Source organism: Salvelinus fontinalis, chromosome 7 (assembly GCF_029448725.1).
Source record: "Salvelinus fontinalis isolate EN_2023a chromosome 7, ASM2944872v1, whole genome shotgun sequence".
In the NCBI taxonomy this organism is placed as follows: Eukaryota; Metazoa; Chordata; class Actinopteri; order Salmoniformes; family Salmonidae; genus Salvelinus; species Salvelinus fontinalis.
The window spans coordinates 25,798,015-25,822,639 of NC_074671.1; the positions used below are offsets into that span (position 1 = coordinate 25,798,015).

General features: G+C 46.1%; 1 protein-coding gene across 5 annotated transcripts in view; it reads left to right on the plus strand.

The window, feature by feature from the left end:
• The window catches only part of prex2 (phosphatidylinositol-3,4,5-trisphosphate-dependent Rac exchange factor 2), a 212,689-nt gene that overhangs the window by 155,872 nt on the left and 32,192 nt on the right, over positions 1–24,625 (plus strand). For all 5 annotated transcript variants that reach the window (XM_055928871.1, XM_055928872.1, XM_055928873.1 and 2 more), the window contains 6 exons: positions 2,785–2,826; positions 4,983–5,080; positions 5,322–5,468; positions 10,513–10,615; positions 10,969–11,112; positions 11,853–11,967. In XM_055928871.1, coding sequence (XP_055784846.1) covers positions 2,785–2,826; positions 4,983–5,080; positions 5,322–5,468; positions 10,513–10,615; positions 10,969–11,112; positions 11,853–11,967 — 649 coding nt within the window. The remainder of the gene's footprint in view (positions 1–2,784; positions 2,827–4,982; positions 5,081–5,321; positions 5,469–10,512; positions 10,616–10,968; positions 11,113–11,852; positions 11,968–24,625) is intronic.

The following is a 24,625-nucleotide window of genomic DNA, read 5'->3' on the forward strand; positions in this document are numbered from 1 at the left end:
TCCTGCCTTGTGTCAAACTCAGCAGTAATCCCATGCACAAAAATGGCAAATTGGGCAGTATTTGTTACGTCAGTCATTTCATCACATGCCAAAGAGAAAGTTTTTTTTGCAGAATCCTTCAATGTGTTTTCAATATCTTGTGCCATGTCAGTTATCCGCTCTGTGACGATTCTTCAAGACAAACTGACACTTTGGAGCAATTTAACTTTGTCTGGTGCTAGCAACTCTGCAGTGGCAAGGAGACACTCTTGTACAAATTCTCCTTCCGAATGAGGCTTCAGTTTCTTTGCGATAAGCTCGCTCACCACAGAACTTGCTTGCATAATATTTCCCCCATCTAAACGAGGTTTCGTAAAGGCGGCTTGTTGGACACCCAAACCCCGCTGAAGAGCAAGGACTTTCTCCACACGAAGTTGTCCTTGCAACTCATTCAGTTTAGCATGTTTTGAGCTGTAATGATGCTCCAATTTTGTATTTTTTTTTGGGGAGGGGGGGGGGGAATTGTCTAGAGATTTTTTGTATTTTTTATTTATGAATTGGCTCGGAGGCCTGATCAAACGGTCTCGTAGGCCGTATACGGCCTGGGGGCCGGATGACCCCCACCCCTGTGTTACAGCCTGATTTCAAAATGGATTAAATATAGTTTTCTTTCTCACCCACACACAATACCCCAAAATGACGACTTGAAAACATGTTTTTAGAAATTTTAGTAAATTTATTGAAAATGAAATACAAAAATATCTAATTTACAAAAGTATTCACACCCCTGAGTCAATACATGTTAGAATCACTTTTGGCAGGGTTTGGCCGGTAGGGATATCCTTGTCTCATCGCGCTCCAGCGACTCCTGTGGCGACTCCTGTGGCGGGCCGGGCGCAGTGCGCACTAACCAAGGGGGGCGGGTGCACGGTGTATCCTCCGACACATTGGTGCGGCTGGCTTCCGGGTTGGAGGCGCGCTGTGTTAAGAAGCAGTGCGGCTTGGTTGGGTTGCTTCGGAGGACGCATGACTTTCGACCTTCGTCTCTCCCGAGCCCGTACGGGAGTTGTAGCGATGAGACAAGATAGTAATTACTAGTGATTGGATACCACGAAAATTGGGGAGAAAAGAGGGGATTTAATATATATTTTTTTTAAATAATAAAAATAAAAGAAAGTGAATTGCTTTGCCACATTTTTTGCAGTATTACTTTACTGTCTTAATGCAAACAGGATGCATGTTTGAGAATATTTTTATTCTGTACATTTTTTTTCACTCTGTCAATTAGGTTTAGTATTGTGGAGTAACTACAATGTTGTTGATCCATCCTCACTTTTCTCCTATCACAGACATTAAACTTTGTAACTGTTTTAAAGACACCATTGGCCTCATGTTGAAATCCCTGAGTGGTTTCCTTCCTCTCCGGCAACTGAGTTAGGAAGGATGCCTGTGTCTTTGTAGTGACTGGGTGTATTGATACACCATCCAAAGTGTAATCAATAACTTCACCATGCTCAAAGGGATATTTAATGTCTGTTTTTTTGTTTTTGTACCCATCTACAAATAGGTGTTATTATTTGTGAGGCATTGGAAAGCCTCCCTGGTCTTTCTGGTTGAATCTGTGTTTGAAAATCACTGCTCGACTTACTGATAATTGTATGTGTGGGGTACAGATATGCGGTAGTCATTCAAAAATAATGTTAAACACTATTATTGCACACAGAGTGAGTCCATGCAACTTATTATGTAACTTGATAAGCACATTTTTACTCCTGAACTTATTTAGGCCTGCCATAACAAAGGGGTTGAATACATGTTCACTCAAGATATTTCAGCTTTCATTTTGAACTAATTTGTAAAAATGTCAGAATTCCACATTGACATGACGCCACCTCTTCTCTCTCTTTTTAGATAGATCAGTGATGTTAATGGACTCTGTCAGTGATTACTCTGTAAGATACTCAGTGATTTCAGTTATGTAGTTTATGTTTTTTTTTATCGGGCTGTAACACAACAAAATATGGAAAATGTCAAGCGGTGTGAACTCTTTCTGAAGGCGCTGTATATTAATCCAACATCCTGGCACTATTTATTTCTGTTGGAGCGTGTGTTTGTGTGTGAATTAAGTGTGTATGTGTGCCTAAACCCCTGATCAGATCACACTTTTGTGAAAGTGTGTGTGTGTGTGACTTTGTGTTTGACTTTGTTTGTGTGTGTGTTTGACTTTGTGTTTGTGTTTGTGACTTTGCGTGTGTGTGTGTGTTTGTGACTTTCTGTGTGTGTTTGTGACTTTCTGTGTGTGTTTGTGACTTTGTGTGTGTGTTTGTGACTTTGTGTGTGTGTGTGTGACTTTGTGTGTGTGTGTGACTTTGTGTGTGTGTTTGACTTTGTGTGTGTGACTTTGTGTGTGACTTTGTGTGTGTGACTTTGTGTGTGTGACTTTGTGTGTGTGTGTGACGTTGTGTGTGAAATAAGCAATGTAAGCAGTGTAACAGCACACTACAGCTTTGCTTGTTTACAATAGCGGAACCTCTCAAGATGACTTTCTCACCCAGCCTCTATGCTGCCAAGATTTTTACTGTTCCACTAACACCACTGTGGCTTTGATATGACTAAACACACACAGATTCATATTATCTGTGTGCTTCCGTTATGACGTTAGTCAGTCTTCATATGTGTAGAGACCTATCTAGACCTAACGGGGCAGTTGGTGAGAGACATCCTATCAGGTTTTATGGGTCAGAAACACCAAAGTATCCTAAAGTCTCTGAGAGTCTAACCTTGGTTTGTCCTTCACTATTCCAGAGGTGAAGACACGACTGCTCTTGGTCCTACTACAGTACACAGGTTGGTTTTCCTCTCCTCTGAAATGCCTTGGATGTAAAAACAGTGTACAGTTGATAGGGACATACACACACACACCACAGTGACCTCAATACACACACACACCCCAGTGACCTCAATACACACACACACCACAGTGACCTCAATACACACACACACCACAGTGACCTCAATACACACACACACACACCACAGTGTCCTCAAGACACACACACACACCACAGTGACCTCAATACACACACACACACCACAGTGACCTCAACACACACACACACACCACAGTGACCTCAATACACACACACACCACAGTGACCTCAATACACACACACACACCACAGTGACCTCAATACACACACACACCACAGTGACCTCAATACACACACACACCACAGTGACCTCAATACACACACACACCACAGTGTCCTCAATACACACACACACCACAGTGACCTCAATACACACACACACCACAGTGACCTCAATACACACACACACCACAGTGACCTCAATACACACACACACCACAGTGACCTCAATACACACACACACCACAGTGACCTCAATACACACACACACCACAGTGACCTCAATACACACACACACCACAGTGACCTCAATACACACACACACCACAGTGACCTCAATACACACACACACCACAGTGACCTCAATACACACACACACCACAGTGACCTCAATACACACACACACCACAGTGTCCTCAATACACACACACACCACAGTGACCTCAATACACACACACACCACAGTGACCTCAATACACACACACACCACAGTGACCTCAATACACACATCTGGAATGAAACAGAGGAGTGAAATTGAATTCTAGGGACTAAACTGCAGAACATCTACATAATTCTCTCCACACAGTAATTGAGACACTAGCTAAGTCCTCCTAAAACACCTACAGGAACATTTTTGTCATGACAACGTCCCTCATGATCCCATTACAGCACCCTTAAGAACACATGATATCTCCCTATTTCTCAAGGTTATAGAGTGAACAGATTCTCCCGAGTGGCGCAGCGGTCTACAGCACTGCATCTCAGTGCTACAGGCGTCACTACAGACCCTGGGTTGATCCCGGGCTGTATCACAACCGGCCATGATCGGGAGTCCCATATGGCGGCGCACAATTGGCCCAGCGCCGTCCGGGTTAGGGGAGGGGTAGGCTGTCATTGTAAAATAAGAATTTGTTCTTAATTGACTTGCCTAGTTAAATAATAACAAATAATTTAATTAAAGATAATAATGTGGCACGGAGGAAACACATTATGAATTCTACTGGAGGTTCCTGAACCCATTTTAAAATGAGTGGATTGCTTAACTTCTCCTTGCAGGCTATTTTTCAGGAAATTATGGCGCCAGGCAATTTATTTTCCGCTAGAGACCACCTGTCTTTTGACTCCATGTATTTCAAATTCATGTCTTATACCCAACTGACTTGAACGTTGACCACAACTGAACATTGAACTTTGAAAAACTTTTGACCCGACCCAGGGAGTTAATGTAATTTGTGTTCGGCATCGATAACAAGTTCATTTTCTCTCACACACCTCCCCTATCTCTGTCTCTTCCTCTCACTCTCTCTCCCTCCCTCCCCCCATACCTCCCTCCCCCCCATACCCCCCTCCATCTCTCCCTCTCTCTACCTCCATCCCTCCCTCTCTCTACCTCCCTCCATCCCTCCCTCTCTCTACCCCCCTCCATCCCTCCCTCTCTCTACCCCCTCCATCTCTCCCTCTCTCTACCTCCCTCCCCCCATCTCTCCTTCTCTCTACCTCTCTCTACCCCCCTCCATCCCTCCCTCTCTCTACCCCCCTCCACCCCTCCCTCTCTCTACCTCCCTCCATCCCTCCCTCTCTCTACCCCCTCCATCTCTCCCTCTCTCTACCTCCCTCCCCCATCTCTACCTCTCTCTACCTCCCTCCATCCCTCCCTCTCTCTACCTCCCTCCCCCCCATCTCTCCCTCTCTCTACCTCCATCTCTCCCTCTCTCTACCTCCCTCCCTCCCTCTCTCTACCTCCCTCCATCCCTCCCTCCCTCCCTCTCTCTACCTCCCTCCATCTCTCCCTCTCTCTACCCCACTCCCTCCCTCCCTCTCTCTACCTCCCTCCATCCCTCTCTCTCTCTCTAGACTCAGAGATCCAGTTGAGAAGAGATATGGTGTTCTGTCAGTCTCTGGTAGCAGCTGTTTGTGCCTTCTCCCAACACCTACTGGCTGTTCTCAACCAGGTAACAGAGTGTGTGTGCGCGTGTGTGTGTGCGTGTGTGTGCGCGCACGTGTGTGTGTGTGTTTCAACATTTCTGTAACTTTCCCCAAATGCCCAGATTTCCCAGAAATCCCAGTTGGAAGATTCCCAGAATCAGGAGGCAATGACCAGGAAGTCCGGAATCCTCCGGGAATTGGGGAAAGTTACTGGAATTTTGTAACCCTACAGCTAGCTTAACATTTTAACCACCCCTCCCCCTCCAGACCCAGGGATCAGGCAGGGAGTCAGACCCAGAGGCACCGGACCCCCAGGACCCTCAGGAGGCCCAGGAGGCAAGCCGACGGTGGCTGGAACAGATAGCCTCCGCTGGGCTACTTCTCCACTTCCAGTCCCTCCTCTCTCCCAACCTGGTGAGTGACTGGCAGACAGGCAGCTACCAACCACCCCTGGACACTCATTGTATATTGAGGCTAAATAGGATTGATTTGCAACACAAAAAAATGCTAAGATGTTGCCCCCAAATATTCCACATTATTTCGAATACTCTGCAAGGCACCTGATTCAAAACTAGATTAGAATACTGCGGAATATATTGTAAGCCATGTTATTTCTTTACCAGAGGAGATGCTTGGTGGCCTCACCTCACCTCACCTCCACACCAAATCAGCTCCAAAACAAAGACACAAACAAACTTAGTGCTCCTGTGTGTATGTGACCGCCCGCAGTGGAGTTGAATTGATTGTGCGTGCGTGCGTGTGTGTGTGCATGCGCGAGTATGAGTTTGTACGTACGTTCCTGCGTGTGTACCGGGCCGCCTGGAGAGGAGTAGGACGGTGACGTTAGGTTGATTGTGGTTGTGAACAGCCGTGTCATTGTACTGCGACTGTCCTCAGAGGAGCTTTGTCCTCTTGTTTAATGAGGGGACTTGGCTCTCCTAGCGTCCTACAGTACACCCAATACTGCCTCTCCATGGTTCAACAACTGGACACTATGTAGCTCTGTAGCCCAGCTTAGCACTGCTGTTTTGGTACAGTTCAGTACAGGATAACCGATAACAGACCAGATTTGACCTCTGTCAGTCCCCACACACATACGTCTACATTAGGATAGTTGCAGAATTCGTAGTTGTAGTCAATTCCGGATAAGTGCACTTTGTTTAAGTGCACTGGAGCACTACAGTTTGTCATTGTGTTAGAGAGAAAATCTCCATTGTAAAGTCTAACTTCACCCACTTAGAGAACAGAGGAGGAGGAAGAGTTTTGCCCCCTGGTCTGCTGGGGATGAGGGGGAGAATATCACTCAGAAAGCAATTATTGTTCCCAGTGATATTTTCTAATCATTATTTATACACTGACTGAATGGTTGAGATAGCCCAAATGTAATTTAAAGTGAAAAGAAGTGGTATTTTCTGGTTTTCAGAAGTTGAACTCCATTTCATTTGAGACAGGATTAAGTATGTTTTGCATGAGTGTGGAGGTTAAGAGGCACTCTCTCTCTCTCTCTCTCTCTGAACTCCATATATACACTGCTCAAAATAATAAAGGGAACACTTAAACAACACAATGTAACTCCAAGTCAATCACACTTCTGTGAAATCAAACTGTCCACTTAGGAAGCAACACTGATTGACAATACATTTCACATGCTGTTGTGCAAATGGAATAGACAAAAGGTGGAAATTATAGGCAATTAGTAAGACAGCCCCAAAAAAGGAATGGTTCTGCAGGTGGTGACCACAGACCACTTCTCAGTTCCTATGCTTCCTGGCTGATGTTTTGGTCACTTTTGAATGCTGGCGGTGCTTTCACTCTAGTGGTAGCATGAGACGGAGTCTACAACCCACACAAGTGGCTCAGGTAGTGCAGTTCATCCAGGATGGCACATCAATGCGAGCTGTGGCAAAAAGGTTTGTTGTGTCTGTCAGCGTAGTGTCCAGAGCATGGAGGCGCTACCAGGAGACAGGCCAGTACATCAGGAGACGTGGAGGAGGCCGTAGGAGGGCAACAACCCAGCAGCAGGATTGCTACCTCCGCCTTTGTGGAAGGAGGTGCACGGCCAGAGCCCTGCAAAATGACCTCCAGCAGGCCACAAATGTGCATGTGTCAGCATATGGTCTCACAAGGGGTCTGAGGATCTCATCTCGGTACCTAATGGCAGTCAGGCTACCTCTGGTGAGCACATGGAGGGCTGTGCGGCCCCACAAAGAAATGCCACCCCACACCATGACTGACCCACCGCCAAACCGGTCATGCTGGAGGATGTTGCAGGCAGCAGAACGTTCTCCACGGCGTCTCCAGACTCTGTCACATGTGCTCATGTGCTCAGTGTGAACCTGCTTTCATCTGTGAAGAGCACAGGGCGCCAGTGGCGAATTTGCCAATCTTGGTGTTCTCTGGCAAATGCCAAACGTCCTGCACGGTGTTGGGCTGTAAGCACAACCCCCACCTGTGGACGTCGAGCCCTCATACCACCCTCATGGAGTCTGTTTCTGACCGTTTGAGCAGACACATGCACATTTGTGGCCTGCTGGAGGTCATTTTGCAGGGCCCTGGCAGTGCACCTCCTTGCACAAAGGCGGAGGTAGCGGTCCTGCTGCTGGGTTGTTGCCCTCCTACGGCCTCCTCCACATCTCCTGATGTACTGGCCTGTCTCCTGGTAGCGCCTCCATGCTCTGGACACTACGCTGACAGACACAGCAAACCTTTTTGCCACAGCTCGCATTGATGTGCCATCCTGGATGAGCTGCACTACCTGAGCCACTTGTGTGGGTTGTAGACTCCGTCTCATGCTACCACTAGAGTGAAAGCACCGCCAGCATTCAAAAGTGACCAAAACATCAGCCAGGAAGCATAGGAACTGAGAAGTTGTCTGTGGTCACCACCTGCAGAACCATTCCTTTTTTGGGGGTGTCTTACTAATTGCCTATAATTTCTACCTTTTGTCTATTCCATTTGCACAACAGCATGTGAAATTTATTGTCAATCAGTGTTGCTTTCTAAGTGGACAGTTTGATTTCACAGAAGTGTGATTGACTTGGAGTTACATTGTGTTGTTTAAGTGTTCCCTTTATTTTTTTGAGCAGTGTATATACATCTTAACTCTAAGCAGAGACACTGTACCTGCAGGTGCAAGCAAAAATCAAAGGCAGTGGTGTGTGTGTGCATGCCGAACCGTGTGCGTGTTAAACCCGCTATCGGCAAACCTTCCCACACACCATTGTGAGGTAGTGGTTGGCTCCTGGTAAGTGACGACCGTACTTTCTGTTCTCACACGACAGTCAGACAGGGCATCCCTAATGTCTCTCCGGTAACACTTCAACCACACAGTAGGTACATAATGCTTCTGCTGCACCGTTTATTAGAGAGGGAGAGATGGGAAAGGAGGGAGAGAGGAGGAGTGTGACAGAGGAGCAGCTAGGCACTAGCCAAAGCGTTTCCTTCTCCTCTGTGTCTGGCCTGGGAGCAGATGTGTTAGTTGTTTGTGTGAGAGGATGTTGTGACGGATGTTGGGAAAGGAAGCAGACACACACACCAGGCACTGTACACTCACTTTAACCCGCACGCACCAACATGTAAACATGCTGCATGGAGAATGGAAAGGAAGCGACACACACATTCTCACACACACTGACCCACTGGTGTGTTTCTCTGCCTCAAACACACATTCTCTCACACACTGACCCACTGTTGTGTTTCTCTGCCTCAAACACACATTCTCTCTCACACTGACCCACTGGTGTGTTTCTCTGCCTCAAACACACATTCTCTCTCACACTGACCTACTGGTGTGTTTCTCTGCCTCAAACACACATTCTCTCTCACACTGACCCACTGGTGTGTTTCTCTGCCTCAAACACACATTCTCTCACACACATTGTTGTGTGCTTCTCTGTGCAGACTGACAGTTGTGGCTGCTTCACGAGATGGATTGTTGTCTCTACCTTCTTGCCCTTTGTGCTGTTGTCTGTGCCCAATAATGTGTGTGCCATGTTTTGTCCTGCCGCCATGTTGTGCTGCTGCCATGTTGTGTTGCTACCATGTTGTTGTTATGTTGTGTTGCTACCATGTTGTTGTTATGTTGTGCTGCTGCTATGTTGTGTTGCTACCATGTTGTTGTTATGTTGTGTTGCTACCATGTTGTTGTTATGTTGTGCTGCTGCCATGTTGTGTTGCTACCATGTTGTTGTTATGTTGTGTTGCTACCATGTTGTTGTTATGTTGTGTTGCTACCATGTTGTTGTTATGTTGTGTTGCTACCATGTTGTTGTTATGTTGTGCTGCTGCCATGTTGTGTTGCTACCATGTTGTTGTTATGTTGTGTTGCTACCATGTTGTTGTTATGTTGTGTTGCTGCCATGTTGTGTTGCTACCATGTTGTTGTTATGTTGTGTTGCTACCATGTTGTTGTTATGTTGTGTTGCTGCCACGCTGTGTTGTCATGTGTTGCTGCCATGCTATGTTGTTGTCTTAGGTGTCTCTTTATGTAGTGTTGTGGTGTCTCTCTTGTCGTGATGTGTGTTTTGTCCTATATTTTTATTTTTAATCCCAGCCCCCGTCCCCGCAGGAGGCCTTTTGCCTTTTGGTAGGCCGTCATTGTAAATAAGAATGTGTTCTTAACTGACTTGCCTAGTTTCATTTAAAACAAATTCAAACTGATGAGCAGGCCATGTTGGAGGAGTGACTGATTGTGTATCTCTCTGTGCAGGCAGAGGAGCAGGCCATGTTGGAGGAGTGACTGATTGTGTATCTCTCTGTGCAGGCAGAGGAGCAGGCCATGTTGGAGGAGTGACTGATTGTGTATCTCTCTGTGCAGGCAGAGGAGCAGGCCATGTTGGAGGAGTGACTGATTGTGTATCTCTCTGTGCAGGCAGAGGAGCAGGCCATGTTGGAGGAGTGACTGATTGTGTTTCTCTCTACAGACTGATGAGCAGGCCATGTTGGAGGAGTGACTGGTTGTGTATCTCTCTGTGCAGGCAGAGGAGCAGGCCATGTTGGAGGAGTGACTGATTGTGTTTCTCTCTGTGCAGGCAGAGGAGCAGGCCATGTTGGAGGAGTGACTGATTGTGTATCTCTCTGTGCAGGCAGAGGAGCAGGCCATGTTGGAGGAGTGACTGATTGTGTTTCTCTCTACAGACTGATGAGCAGGCCATGTTGGAGGAGTGACTGGTTGTGTATCTCTCTGTGCAGGCAGAGGAGCAGGCCATGTTGGAGGAGTGACTGATTGTGTATCTCTCTGTGCAGGCAGAGGAGCAGGCCATGTTGGAGGAGTGACTGATTGTGTATCTCTCTGTGCAGGCAGAGGAGCAGGCCATGTTGGAGGAGTGACTGATTGTGTTTCTCTCTGTGCAGGCAGGGGAGCAGGCCATGTTGGAGGAGTGACTGATTGTGTATCTCTCTGTGCAGGCAGAGGAGCAGGCCATGTTGGAGGAGTGACTGATTGTGTTTCTCTCTACAGACTGACGAGCAGGCCATGTTGGAGGATACTCAGGTAGCTCTGATTGACTTGGAGAAAGTCACCTTCTACTTCAGACAGTTTGAAGGAGAACCACTGGTTGCAAGTATGTATGGAGAGACATGATCCTGTACGACATATTGTATATCTATAGGAGATCACCCCCTGTCCCTACTCCATTCATTTAGATAACATTATCTTACTGTGAATGTAATTCAACTCATTTCAATTACATTCAGCTCAGCTTCATTCAATCCCATTTGGCTTGTTGTGTTCCCTGCTGTATATAACATGTCGTTTATTAAACCTGTTATGTTCCCCATCTGTATAACTACGCGCCAAATGGAACCTGCTGCCCGTAGGGCTCTGGTCAAAAGTAGTGCACTATGGAGGGAATAGGGCTGCATTGATGACGCAACCTACGTTTGGCCCTTGACCCTTGCTGTCTCTCTCTCCCAGACATGCCCATGTCGTATGCGGTGGAGGGGACACGCCAGGCCCTGAAGGTCTGTTTCTACGTGGAGACATTCTACTTCTCCCAGCTACCCCAGCGCCTCCGGAACGGAGGAGGCTTCAAGATCTACCCTGTCCTATTCACCCAGGGTAAGACCCCGCTTGGCCAACAGGGTCCGTTGTCATAACGACGCTCCGAGAAGGAACCTTGATCTAGGGTCAGTTTTGCCTTTTAGATCATGATGAAGACGGTTCCATGGAAGGGGAGGAACTGATCCTAAGATCAGCACTCCTACTCTGTGATGCTTTATGAATACGGGTCAGGATATTGATGGATTTCTGTATATAAGTGGATTCTCGTAATTGTTTGTCTTTTTTTTCTTCTCTGGCATTTCACGTGTTTTATTTCATATCTATATTACTACCTCTATTATGCATGGTTGGGAAAGAGCGTGCAAGGCATTTCACTGTACTGTTTTACACCTGCTGGGTCCTGTGCATGTGACAGTAAAACTAGAGTGCTGTATCTCTGCAGTAACATGTTGTAATGTGTCTCTCTCCCCTCTCTCTTTCTCCTCCTCTCTCTGTCTCTCCCCTCTCTCTTTCTCCTCCTCTCTCTCTCTCCTCTCTCTCTCCTCTCCTCTCTCTCTCCTCTCCCCCCCTCTCTCTCTCTCTCCCCTCTATCTTTCTCCTCCTCTCTCTGTCTCTCCTCTCGCTTGCTTTTCCCCCTCTCTCTCTCTCTCCCCCTCTCTCTCTCTCTCCTCTCCCCTTCTCTCCTCTCCTCTCTCTCTCCTCTCCCCCTCTCTCTCTCTCTCCTCTCCCCCTCTCTCCTCTGTCTCTCGCTCTCTCTCACTCTCTCTCTCTCTCCCTCTGTCATTGTGTGTGTGTAGCTCTAGAGAGTATGGAAGGGTATTACTACAGGGATAGTGTGTCTGTAGAGGAATACCAGGCTCAGATTAACTCTGCCTCGCTGGACAAAGTCAAACAGTACTACAAGAGACTGAGGTATGGGCTGCTAGTACACACACACACACACGCACACACACACACACACACACACGCACGCACGCGCGCGCGCACACACACACACACACACACACACGTTCTCTGGTCTCCACCCTTTGCGAAAGACTTCTCCCGACGTCTCCCGTTGACAGTTTGATAGGATTGCTATGACTTCTATAGTTTTACGTCCTTCCTGTCTGCCCAGTGTTCTGTTCCTGTCCTGAAGGAGAAACAGCAGAGACATTAGAGCTTCTCTCTGCAGGTTGTCTAATATACTTTGACACAACATTCCATTCCAGCACACACACACATATGCTCATGCACACCCATACTCACGCGCACACACACACACACATTCTGGCGCCTGGCTGCCACCCAGAACACACAGCGGGCCAGCAAAGTGATTTGCTGAATAGGCACAGCGGGACTGTGCTGTGATTGGTCGAGAACAGCACAGCAGGCCAGCACCTTGATTGGCTGAAAGCACCCAGCGTGTCGGCACAATGATGGTGATGGAGTACCACTGCAGAGCCGGGTGGGACCCGGTTTCCTCACGCCTCATTGGCACACACACACATGGGGCCCTCCCCTGATTGGCTACCCACCCCCATCGAATAATGACATGGAAATGATATACAGGGTTTCTATAAGATTCAGAACATCTGTGAGAATTGGAAATCTGGGTTTGTGCCTATATAGTGCAGTGCTTCTGACCAGAGCCTTAGGTGCCCTGGTCAAAAGTAGAGCATTATAAAGGGAATTGGACGCAATTTGTAAAGCAGCCATAGAGTGTTTTAATACATCTTTCCCCCTCCTTCCATCTGGGTGACCCGTTAAGTACTGTCATATCTCTGTGATATGAGGGCTAAATATCAATGGGTTTTTATATTAAAGCAAAACAACTGAGATTTCAGGAGATGCGGGGTGAAAACCAAACTTTTTCGTTCTTCAATGTGTGTCTGTCTGTTAAGGGGGGGGGGTAAGCGAACTGTGTCTTGCCAAGGCTCTTTGTCTTATTGTCTTTGATGACAGGGGGGGGGTGATCAGATTAGCCCTGAGGGCACCGTCAGACAGGCACGGTGGGGATATTGACAGGACCAGTGCTGGAATCAATTCCATTATTTTTAATTAAGGAGAGAAAAGCAGCTTTGGCAAATGGTCTCCTATCAGGTTCTGTTCGTCCAGAGTGACTTCCAGTCAGTGCATTCATCTTAAGATAGCTAGGTGGCACAACCACATAGCTGTCATAGTAAGAACATCTTTCCTCAATAAAGTAGCTATCAGCGAAGTCTGTGCTAGAAAGTTAGTTCACAAAAGGCTTCTTTTTTTTTTTTTTACCGGGGGGTGTTGTGGGATCATTTAAGATACTCTTTGAAGAGGCAGGTTTTCAGGTGTTTTCGGAAGATTGGAAAGGGACTCTGCTGTCCTAGCTTCAGGGGGAAGCTGGCTCCACCGTTGCTTAGCGTATAGGAGACGTGGCTGCACAAAGCAGTGAAAACCGAGGGAATGCTAACGCTGCTTTTGGACTGTAACACCAGTGTTACACTAGTGTATGCACCCTTATGCTATACTAGGGGAAGTGTGTTTCCATAGCTAGGGCTGGGTGTGAGGACTTGTGAAGAGCAGAATCAACAATCTCAGCATAATCGAGACAGTTGCTTTGTGAGAAACTGTTAAAGTTCACAGTTAACCATTGTTATGTAAATGCCAGCTGAAAAGTACCAGTGACCTGGCTTTGACCCCAAGTGAGAGACAGTTGCTGGCCAGCGTAAATGGAAACAGAAAAGTCTGAACCTTTTGGGTAAAACGTTAGCGTAAATCCTATATGGAATTGCACCATAAGTGTGATAGGGAACTAAGCTATTTGGACACTTGGCTACTCTCGGTGCTAGCAGTAGAGACTGCCAATAAAAGCTTGAGGTGGAGGTGGAGGTTGAGGCTTGAGGCGGCAGGTAGCCCAGTGGTTAGAGCGTTGGCCCAGTAACCAAAAGGTTGCTAGATCAAATCCCTGAGCTGACAAGGTAAAAATCTGTCGTTCTGCACCCCAACAAGGCAGTTAACCCACTGTTCCAAGGCCATCATTGTGAATAAGAATTTGTTCTTAACTGACTTGCCTAGTTAAATAAATACCCCAAAAACTATCAAGGACCGGATTGATCTACTCCTTACATTAAAGTGATCCTTCCAGATTTTGGCAATGAAGCCATTGATCTACTTCCCCCGAGTCAGATGAACGCATGGATACCATTTTTATGTCTCTGCATCCAGTATGATGGAAGTTAGGCGAGCCAATGCTAACTAGCGTTAGCGAAATGACTGGAAGTCAGGCTAGCAGTTACCGTAGACTCCAAGTCATTGCACTAACGCTATTTAGCAATTGCGCTAATGCTAGCTAGCAACTTCCTTCAAACTGCACGAGGAGACATAAAAATGGTGTCCACGAGTTCGGACTCTGAGGTAGTATATAAAGGGCCTCATAGCCAAAATCCTGAAGGATCCCTTTAACCATTAGGGGGGGGGGGGGGGGGGGGGGGGGGGCAAAAAATAGCTGACACTGAATCAGGGGTTAGATGCCAAAAAAAATCCCTCCCCCAAATGAAACACATATAGTTACCATCTGAGAGATCCTCACCACCTTTAGAGGGTTGCAGTCATGATAAACATTAGATGATATTAAAATCCGATAATATACTCCAATCAGATAATGTAGTCAGATTAGATAATGTAGTCAGATTAGATAGTGTAGTCTGATCAGATAATGTAGTCAGATTAGATAATGTAGTCAGATCCGATAATGAAGTCCGATCAGACAATGTAGTCAGATCAGACAATGTAGTCAGATTAGATAATGTAGTCCGATTAGATAATGTAGTCAGATTAGATAATGTAGTCAGATTAGATAATGTAGTCAGATTAGATAATGTAGTCAGATTAGATAGTGTAGTCAGATTAGATAGTGTAGTCAGATTAGATAGTGTAGTCAGATCCGATAATGTAGTCCGATCCGATAATGTAGTCCGATCAGACAATGTAGTCTGATCAGACAATGTAGTCCGATCAGACAATGTAGTCCGATCAGACAATGTAGTCCGATCAGACAATGTAGTCCGATTAGATAATGTAGTCCGATCAGATAATGTAGTCAGATCAGATCATGAATATCATAGAGCGTAGCCTGATTTTAGATCTCAGTTAATGGAATAATGGGTTACAACGTCTTCCAAAACTCTTTTGTGCGTCTTACAAAGTGCATTCCCATTCCGTTCCCCAATACCTGAGAGCCCGTCTGTTCAGCTACGTACGTGTTCATATCAGGCATGAAGTAAACATCTGTTCTTGATACTGCAGTTAATTAGTCACAGAACAACGTAGGGCCCAAGATCAAACTCATTGACAGCGTCCCAAATGGCACCCTATTCCCTATCTAGTGCATTACTTTTGACCTGGTCATATACACTATGTAGGGAATAGGGTGCCATTTGGGACGCATATATTGTGGTATGAAGAGAGAATCTGCCTTGGCTACGCTTGATTTAGAAACCGGCATCAGCCATTTGTGCGTGTGTGTTTGTGTGTGTCTGTGTGTCTGCCATGTGTGCCACATCATCCCCTAATACCTCTCATGTCTCAGGAGGGCAGTCAGCGTTCCGTTTTTTCATTTTAGTTGCAGCGTGATGGTGGGAGCGCAACAATAGGTCTTTCCATGATCTATTGCCTCATATTTTAGATAAACATCGTTGGTTTTTACTATAGCTACAGAAACTCAGTCGACCTGAGTCATTTTCCATCATTCTCTGATAGTTTGACCTTTTCAAATGTCTCTTTCTCTTTCTCTCTCTTTCTCTCTCTCTCTCTCTTTCTCTCTCTCTCTCTTTCTCTTTCTCTCTCTTTCTCTTTCTCTCTCTCTTTATTTTTCTCTCTCTCTTTATCTCTCTTTATCTCTCTTTATCTCTCTCTCTCTCTCTCTCTCTCTCTCTCTCTCTCTCTGTGTGTAATAACATTATCCACTGGGTTTTTCTGGGGCTATTGTCCTCTTTTGTAGTGAATGAGAGTATTGGCATTTTAGAGGTGTCTGTCTGTGTGCTTTGTTTTATTGACTGTGTGTTAGCATACTCTAGAGGGGTAAGGAGCTTCATGTTCAGCCCTGGAAATATCACCAGACTATGGAGACTGATACTGTGTGTGTGTGTGTGTGTGTGTGTAACCATCTGCTAGCCTTCTTTATTACATGCCAGTTTCCTGTCAGTTCTCTGTACTCTCATAACCAAAAGTACACTACATGACCAAAAGTATGTTGACACCTGCTCATCGAACATTCCAAAATTCAGGGGCATTAATATGGAGTTGGTCCCCCCTTTGCTGCTATAACAGCCTTTACTCTTCTGGGAAGGCTTTCCACTAGATGTTGGAACATTGCTGCAGGGATTTGCTTCCATTCAGCCACAAAAGCATTAGTGAGGTCGGGCACTGATGTTGGGCGATTAGGCCTGGCTCGCAGTCGGCATTCCAATTCATCGCAAAGTTGTTCGATGGGGTTGAGGTCAGGTCTCTGTGCAGGCCAGTCAAGTTATTCCACACCGATCTCGACAAACCCTTTCTGTATGGACCTCGCTTTGTGCACAGAGGAATTAGGTCCTTCCGCAAACTGTTGTCATAAATTTGGAAGCACAGAATTGTATAGAATGTCATTGTAAGCTGTAGCGTTAACATTTCCCTTCACCGGAACTAAGGGGCTTAGCCCGAACCATGAAAAACAACCCCAGACCATTATTCCTCTTCCACCAAACTTTAGTTGTCACTATGCATTTGGGCAGGTAGTGTTCTCCTGGCAACCGCCAAACACAGATTCGTCCGTCGGACTGCCACATGGTGAAGCATGATTCATCATTCCAGAGAACACGTTTTCACTGCTCCAGAGTCAAATGGCAGCCAGCTTTACACCACTCCAGCCGACGCTTGGCATTGTGCATGGTGATCTTAGGCTTGTGTGCGGCTGCTCGGCCATGGAAACTCATTTCATGAAGCTCCCGACGAACAGTTCTTGTGCTGACGTTGCTTCCTGAGGAAGTTTAGAACTCTGTAGTCAGTATTGCAACCGTAGACAGATGATTTTTATACACTAGGCGCTTCAACACTCGGTGGTCCCGTTCTTTAGCTTGTGTTGCCTACCACTTTGCGGCTGAGCCGTTGTTGCTCCTAGACGTTTCCACTTCACAATAACAGCACTTACAGTTGACCGGGGCAGCTCTAGCAGGGCAGAAAGTTGATGAAGATGACTTGTTGGAAAGGTGGCATCCTATGACGGTGCCACGTTGAAAGTCACTGAGCTCTTCAGTAAAGCCATTCTACAACCAATGTTTGTCTACGGAGTTTGACATGGCTGTGTGCTCGATTGTATATACCCGTCAGCAACGGGTTTGTCTGCAATAGCCGAATCCAATCATTTTAAGGGGTGTCCATATAGTTGTGTATATATAGTGCATTTTGTGTTCTTATTTAGCTCCTAGATTTCACTCTAGCACCTTCGCATTTATAGCCCCCGATGTTAATATTCCCTTTATGCTTGAAAGGCACAGGACAGAACATATGCTGTGTGTGCAATTTAGCTGACTCATCTGAAAAGGAGAACTTGGCATGGATGTGTGTGGGTGTTTGTACTTGTGTGTGTGTGTACGACCTGAGCCGACGCGTACTAATTGAATTGACAGCGAAGACTCCAGGAGTAACAGGGAGCAGATGTGCTCTGTAAGCACAGGCTGGCGAGGCCACAGACGGGGAGAGGATGGGGGGTGGGGTGGTGGGAAGGCTGGGTTGGATTGGGTGTTGGAGGTAGGTTTTGCGTTGGGGGACAGCTTCAGGACTCATCTACAGTGCAGAGAGAATCAGATTTCTGAGTTGTGCTGGCCATCCAGGCCCAAAGCAGCCAAAACGAACTGAACCTTTCAGCAAAGAGTTACTGTTTTAGTCCAGAACTAGGGTTCAGACCAAGGCTTCTAATCCTAGTTGTCTCCTACGGCAGGTATCTATTCATTTCTCACTCTCTCTCTGTCAGTGTTCAGTTGTTCAAATGTTCCAGAACATACTAGTTCCTGTGAGAAGTTCGTACACCCAAACGTCTTGTTAAATGATGCATGTACCGTGTGAGGATGATATGGAATGACAAACATAGCTACTGGTTTCATTGAAACCAAACAGATATTTGACCCCAAATATGACACCATTTCATCAGCCAAAAAAGCAGTTGTCCAATATTCACCTGACCTTCAAAATCTATACAACTCAAATGTTCCATGTTCCTGTCATGTTCCTACACACAACAGTATAATACGAATGCTCACTACAACGATCTGTCTCATGTCTCTGTACTGACCACAGGCGGAGTTAGCTGTAAAGTCACTCTCCTCTCCAGGCTGCGTCCCAAATGGCACCCTGTAAGTGCACTACGTTTGACCAGGGTCCATAGGGTGCCATTTGGGATGAGTCAACCTCAGGCAGCTTGTTATCCTTGGAGCTTGGCCAGGGGAGCTGAGGTTGAACCCATAGATAGCTTGGCGGGCCGCCAACAACCCTGACAGGACCAAACTCACACAATGCACACACTCCATATTACTCTGCGTTACGGAGAGACAGAGAGAAATGCTAGTGATTGATTTAACAAAATGATATTTGTCCACCAAACAACATACAGAGGATAAGTGGATAGAGTAATTGCAGTTACACTATGCATGTGTGTGTTTGTAAAGGCAGTATTTGGTCATGTGTTTTTTTGAAATCCTCTCTCTGTCGATCTCACTATACGCTCATCTATTGAAGTCTCTGCCAAGATGCATTGTGGGATTGATCCTCTTTCCGAGCTGTAAACTCAGTCACGTACGACACAAGTGCTGCGCGGGGGTGGCTTTGAAATATCCCAGCAGCCCATTGTCACGCACGCACACACACACACACCGCCTACACCACATGCAGTACAGAGATATACGCTCGGCGGAAAGCCATCGCACCTGGTGGTGAAGTCATTCAAGTCATCCGAAAACATAAAGGAACAGGCCAAATCACTAACAGATGTCAGGTCCCATGGGATCTGATGAACACTATGCAAAGAGAGCACGTGCATCCAGACACACAATGTTTTAGAAATGATATCTTCTCACATGTATTTAGTAATAGTTGAAAGCCAATGATGCAGAAAACCTACAGTAACACTGACTTTAAACAGACGACCGTAAAATGTTATGGTAGTTTGATTATTTGTATGTATTTTTTCCCATTCCATAGGCTTTTGTGAAGCTCATCCAGGTAGCGCTAAGACAGTTTCCTCTTGTTCACTTTGTAAAACTTTGAAAGCAACACGCAGCACAGTGTCTGATGGGTAGAACAGAGGGGAAGCCTTACAGTTAGGTCTCTGTCAGAGAGAATGTTGGCGAGGAATAGAATGCAGAATGCTCTGAATGTTTGTACAGTGTTCTTCAGCCTAAAAGCTTCCGCATGCTTCCCATCTGAAACAGTTTGTGCATATATTATGACGACATTTTGTGCCGTTTTTGTTAGTTTTGGTCTTCGGCAAGGGTTTTTTCAGCTCTTCGTCTACATTACATATTTTTTATTGTGTCGAGACTAATTTTGGAACCCGAAGTCTTCGCCCCTTCGTCGGTCATTGGTCAACAGTAGGGATTCTTCAATGAAGTGTTTGTTGTCATTCAACGATAGACGACTCATTTTCATGCACATTTTTTTCGCTTGAGAATTACTGCATCAAACATCTTAGTTAGATGTAAAATTCCGCGACTAAGATCTCCTCAGCAAAAACTTCAAAATGAATAAACGATTTCTTGAGTTATCTTAAAATTAATTCAGACTATTTTGAGGAAGTGTATACTGGCTACGAGGTTTCAAGATGGACAAACATATTTGTTCTTGTTTTTCAAGCTACATTCTTTTAAGGGAGTATGCGAGCACACTCGTTCGGTTCAGCCGAACCGAAGCGTGCGGAAGCCTTAAGCCCCTACAGTGACCCAGCCAGGGACCATAGAACAAAGAGGAGAAGAACAGAACCTGTGTAGAGAACAGCAGGACCTCGGGAGAGGGGAAGGGAGGGAAGGAGGAAGAGCAAGGGAGGGAAAGAAGAGGAGGGAATTGGTGAGATGGGATGGAAGTAGAGAGAAAGAGAGAGCAGGCATAGAGAGAGAGAAAGGTAGAGAGGTGAGAAGGGAGTAGAGAGATGTGGGCAGAGAGACTAGAGAGGATCAATTATACCAGATGGAAGGAACATTGAAATATATATATATATAATGCAAAAGTAACATTACTGCAGGTTTTTGAGTTTAGCAGTTCAGTGACTTCTTATCTACTGTTAGATGAAGCAGTTAGCTTTAGGCAACCACCACGCACACACTAACATTAGACATGGGGGATCCTACAGAGCATCCCTTGCCTTGGCAGACCGACTGTAGGCGTCAACTGCTGCTACGCGAAGTAGAGATGACGATAGAGCCTGCTTGGCACTCATACACAAGGCAGTGGAATCACCGGGCAGGGTTTCTGCCAGTAAAGCCATCTGAGATATCGATAGCTCATCTCTTCTCTCGGTGGATCAGCACTTCTTCACGGCCTCAGGGGCCCTTGTCAAGCTGGACACCATCTGATATTTATGTGTAGTGTAGCCAGGTCGTACAGAAGATCCCTCCAGTGAGCTAGGCTGAATCCTAGCTTGGGGCTGAATCCAAACTTGACGTATTGCGTGTCATTCAAACTTTGTTTGAGGGACCGCTGCCAAGCAAGATACTTATTGGTAAATTTGATCCTGGTCATAAAGATTCCTCGAGTGATTGTAGGGCTGAATTGTACCTTGAGATACTAGTGCATGTCACTGATTGAGTGGTGACCTGGTGTCCTGTGTAATTCGTTGGGACTGGCTAAGCACAGGGAGGTGGAGCAGTACAGTAATTGCAAACTCGGTTGTGCTTGTGTACACACACACACACACACACACACACATACACACATACACACACACACACACACACACACACACACACACACACACACACACACACACACACACACACACACACACACACACACACACACACACACACACACACACACACACACACACACACACCACTATGCAGCTTCAGTAACAGCTGGGAGCAGCTGCATCAAGCTGTGCTGAGTGTGCAGTCTGCTCCCTCAGGAACCTGTCAAACTGGGGTACAAGTAGGCAACCACTGGAAAAACCTGGGAGGATTCTACTTCTGTCTCTGTCTGTCTGTCTGGAACCAGGGCTGATTCTGCCTCTGTCTGTCTATCTGTCGATCTTGCGCTCTCTCTCTCTCTCTTTTTTCTATTTCTGTCTAGCTCTGTCAATCTCACTCTTTCCCTTTTTAAGTAGGATGCCTTGGAAACCACAGACCGTTCTCCTTGAATTCCGAAATCTCAGGAAAGCATCTTATCAGCCTGTAGAGCAGTGCTTACTGTGTGCTGTGCGTTAAGCCATGCGCTTTTCTCCTTCTCCTGCTGTTCAGTGCTATTCTCTTGGCTGCAAAGGAGCTGAAAGGTGCTGACAGGTTGGCCATGTGTATTTCATATCCAGGGTTGAGCTGTATGCTCCTAGGTTCCCATTGGGAGACTTAGAAAGAGGTTTCGAGGGTCTCCATGGGGACTGTTTCCAATGGGTTTCCAGGTGAAAGGGATGAGTGCTCTACTATATCTAACACGTTGGCTTTATGGGACTATTAGAGCAATAGTCTTCAACCTGGAGTTACAGGCTTTTATTCTAGTTTAGCACTAAAACGCCTGATTTAACCAACCAAACACCCATCAACTCATTGATTTGTTTATTCAGGATGTGAATCTGACAGTTTAAATGTACGATTCTGAAACCTTTTATAGAACCTTCAAGGCTCTGGAACCCCAGATTTGCTTCCTGTCTTTTAGCTCGTCCTTGTCATCTGCAGTCTTAATAGCTGCTGTTTCCTGGTTGGTCCTTATTGGCTCCTGTTTCCTGGTTGGCTGATTTAGTGGACAGATGTGTTAAGCAGGGTGTGACATCACCAGGACGTGACTCTCATAAACCATAAACCCTGATCTACTGGGAGGCCTCAAGGACACCACATGACACAGGCTTCCTGCTCCTCAGATTGGGCTTCCTGCTCCTCAGATTGACAGCAGTGACAATGACTAGGTGTGAGCCAAAAATGGCACACGATTCCCTATATAGTGCACTGACCCCCCCCCCCCCCCCCCCCCCCCTATGGGCCCTGGTCAAAAGTAGTGCACTGTATAGGGGATAAGGTGCCATTTGGGACACAAGCTTTGACAATGACAGTGACCTTGCATCATCTGTTGACTGGCATGTGGTTCGGAGGCGTGTGTGCATTGGAGTATATAATAACTAGCATGCTATAGGCCATGGCTCTTTACCTCATTGTCAGATGAGTAAGCAGGATATGATTGAATGTTAATCAAATACGTTTTTCAATCAGTTGTAAACTCTACTATACACTATAAGACGTGAAAAAGTGTTCATTTCGTGGGCATTGCTTTTAGGCTACTGCTTACTGTATGTGGAAAAATCACCCCCCCCCCTTAACCCATCACTACCCCTTAATCCCCCATCTAATAAATTGTGACAAGGTAAACAGACAGCTGCTATGGGGGTGGTTGTGGGATGAGGAAATTATCTTCCTGAATATACATTCAGCATGCAGCACCCTGAGACCCAGCAGTCGGCGACTCAGCACAAATATCACTGAGAGAGCCTGCATCTCAAGTGGTACCCTATATAGTGCACTACTGGCCCTGGTCAAATGTAGTGCACTACATAGGGACTAGGTGCCATTTGGGACACATCCAAAGGCACGTCATGAGGACTCCCTCCCTACGCCTTTCTCCCTCTCTCCCTTCTCTCCTTCCATCCCCCTCTGCCTCCCTCCGCCAAAAAGTCCTTCATTAGCCAATGGCGAGCCTGGTTCCACTCTGCTACAGCAGGGGGTTTGTGGGTGAATTTAATATCCAGTGAAAGTCCTTCATCATCGATGTGTCAATGATTTAGACACGGACCGGCATTCAGTTCTCTCTGGGTTAATATGGGGAGCCACATAAATCCAGTTCTCTCTGGGTTAATATGGGGAGCCACATAAATCCAGTTCTCTCTGCGTTAATATGGGGAGCCACATAAATCGTTACTTGTATGTCGGACCGTTTTCCCCGACTGTACTGTATTTCTTCCCTCCCTCCCTGTGTTGTCAAATAGTGTTATTTAGCTATGAGGCCTTTATAGGAATACAGAAATAAGTCATTGAGAATTGCAGCTGGTGCTACATTCCTTGTGCCTGTGTGTAGTACTGTAATTTAGGTATGCATCTTTAAACAAGGGATATACAAGCAAGTCAGTGGGCACTGTACATTAGCTTGTCCTCTCAAATCAATTCAATATAAGCCTTGTCCGAGCCAGGACGGCCCATAATTAATACATTGACTGTGTAAGGAACGTCGTCGGGAGAAGGAGAAGAGGACCAAAGTGCAGCGTGGTAAGTGTTCATATTTTAATCAATCAACTGAACACTGAACAAAACAACAAAAAAGACAAACGAACAGTTCTGTAAGGTGACAACACACACTAAACAGAAAATAACTACCCACCAACACAGGTGGGAACAGGCTACCTAAGTATGGTTCTCAATCAGAGACAACGATAGACAGCTGCCTCTGATTGGGAACCATACCAGGCCAAACACATAGAAATACAAAACAAGGACAACATAGAACACCAGACATAGAATGCCCACCCAAACTCACACCCTGAACAACCAAAATAGAGACATAAAAGGATCTCTACGGTCAGGGCGTGACAGACTGTCTCAATATGTTTTGCAGTGGTGTCCAGGGTTTCCAGATTTCTAAGAAATATGATCTATAATGAATTACAATATGAATTAAATGTTTGTTTTATTTAGTATGTTAAAAAGCAGTTATCTTTCAAGTATTAATTTGAGTATTTCATTTACCTCAGAAGCCATTATTGTCAGAAGCCTTTATTACACTAAGCCAGCCATGATTGAGTTAGCTGTATCCAAACAGTGGCTAGTCATTAGCAAGCTAGCCACCACGTGAGCTAGCTTCAAAATGTTGTGGGTTTACTTCTTCCAGCTTTTTTACTAGCTACACCAATCTATCTTTTCTATCTGTCTTTTTCGGAAACGGTATCCGGCCATTACACAGACTGCCAACGTCAGAAATAACCCACTAACCGCTAGCTACCTGACTAGCCTACCACGATAGTTTTTCTGATGACTTAAAACATAACATCCCAGCTATGACGACAAAAGCATCTCCCACTCCAAACGAGGAGAAGCTCCCGGCACGACTCTGCTCCTGTGGAAACAAGATTTCCGCCAATGACACCACTCCTTGTTCTGCTTGCATTGGGGTGCAACATGCAGAGGAAGCTTTAGCCTCCCCCTCCTGTCTCCGTTGCAGGCTAGCATGCCAACCTAACCTGAGTCGACAAACTCTAACATGGGGGCTGATGTTCCCGATGGGTCATTAGAGGCAATGGATATCCCCACGGGGATTCATGCAGCAACGGTTAGCACTAGCTGGCAGTGTTGCAGTACTCGGGACTGGTCTCTGTCTCGAGTCTGGTCTCGAGGCCCCA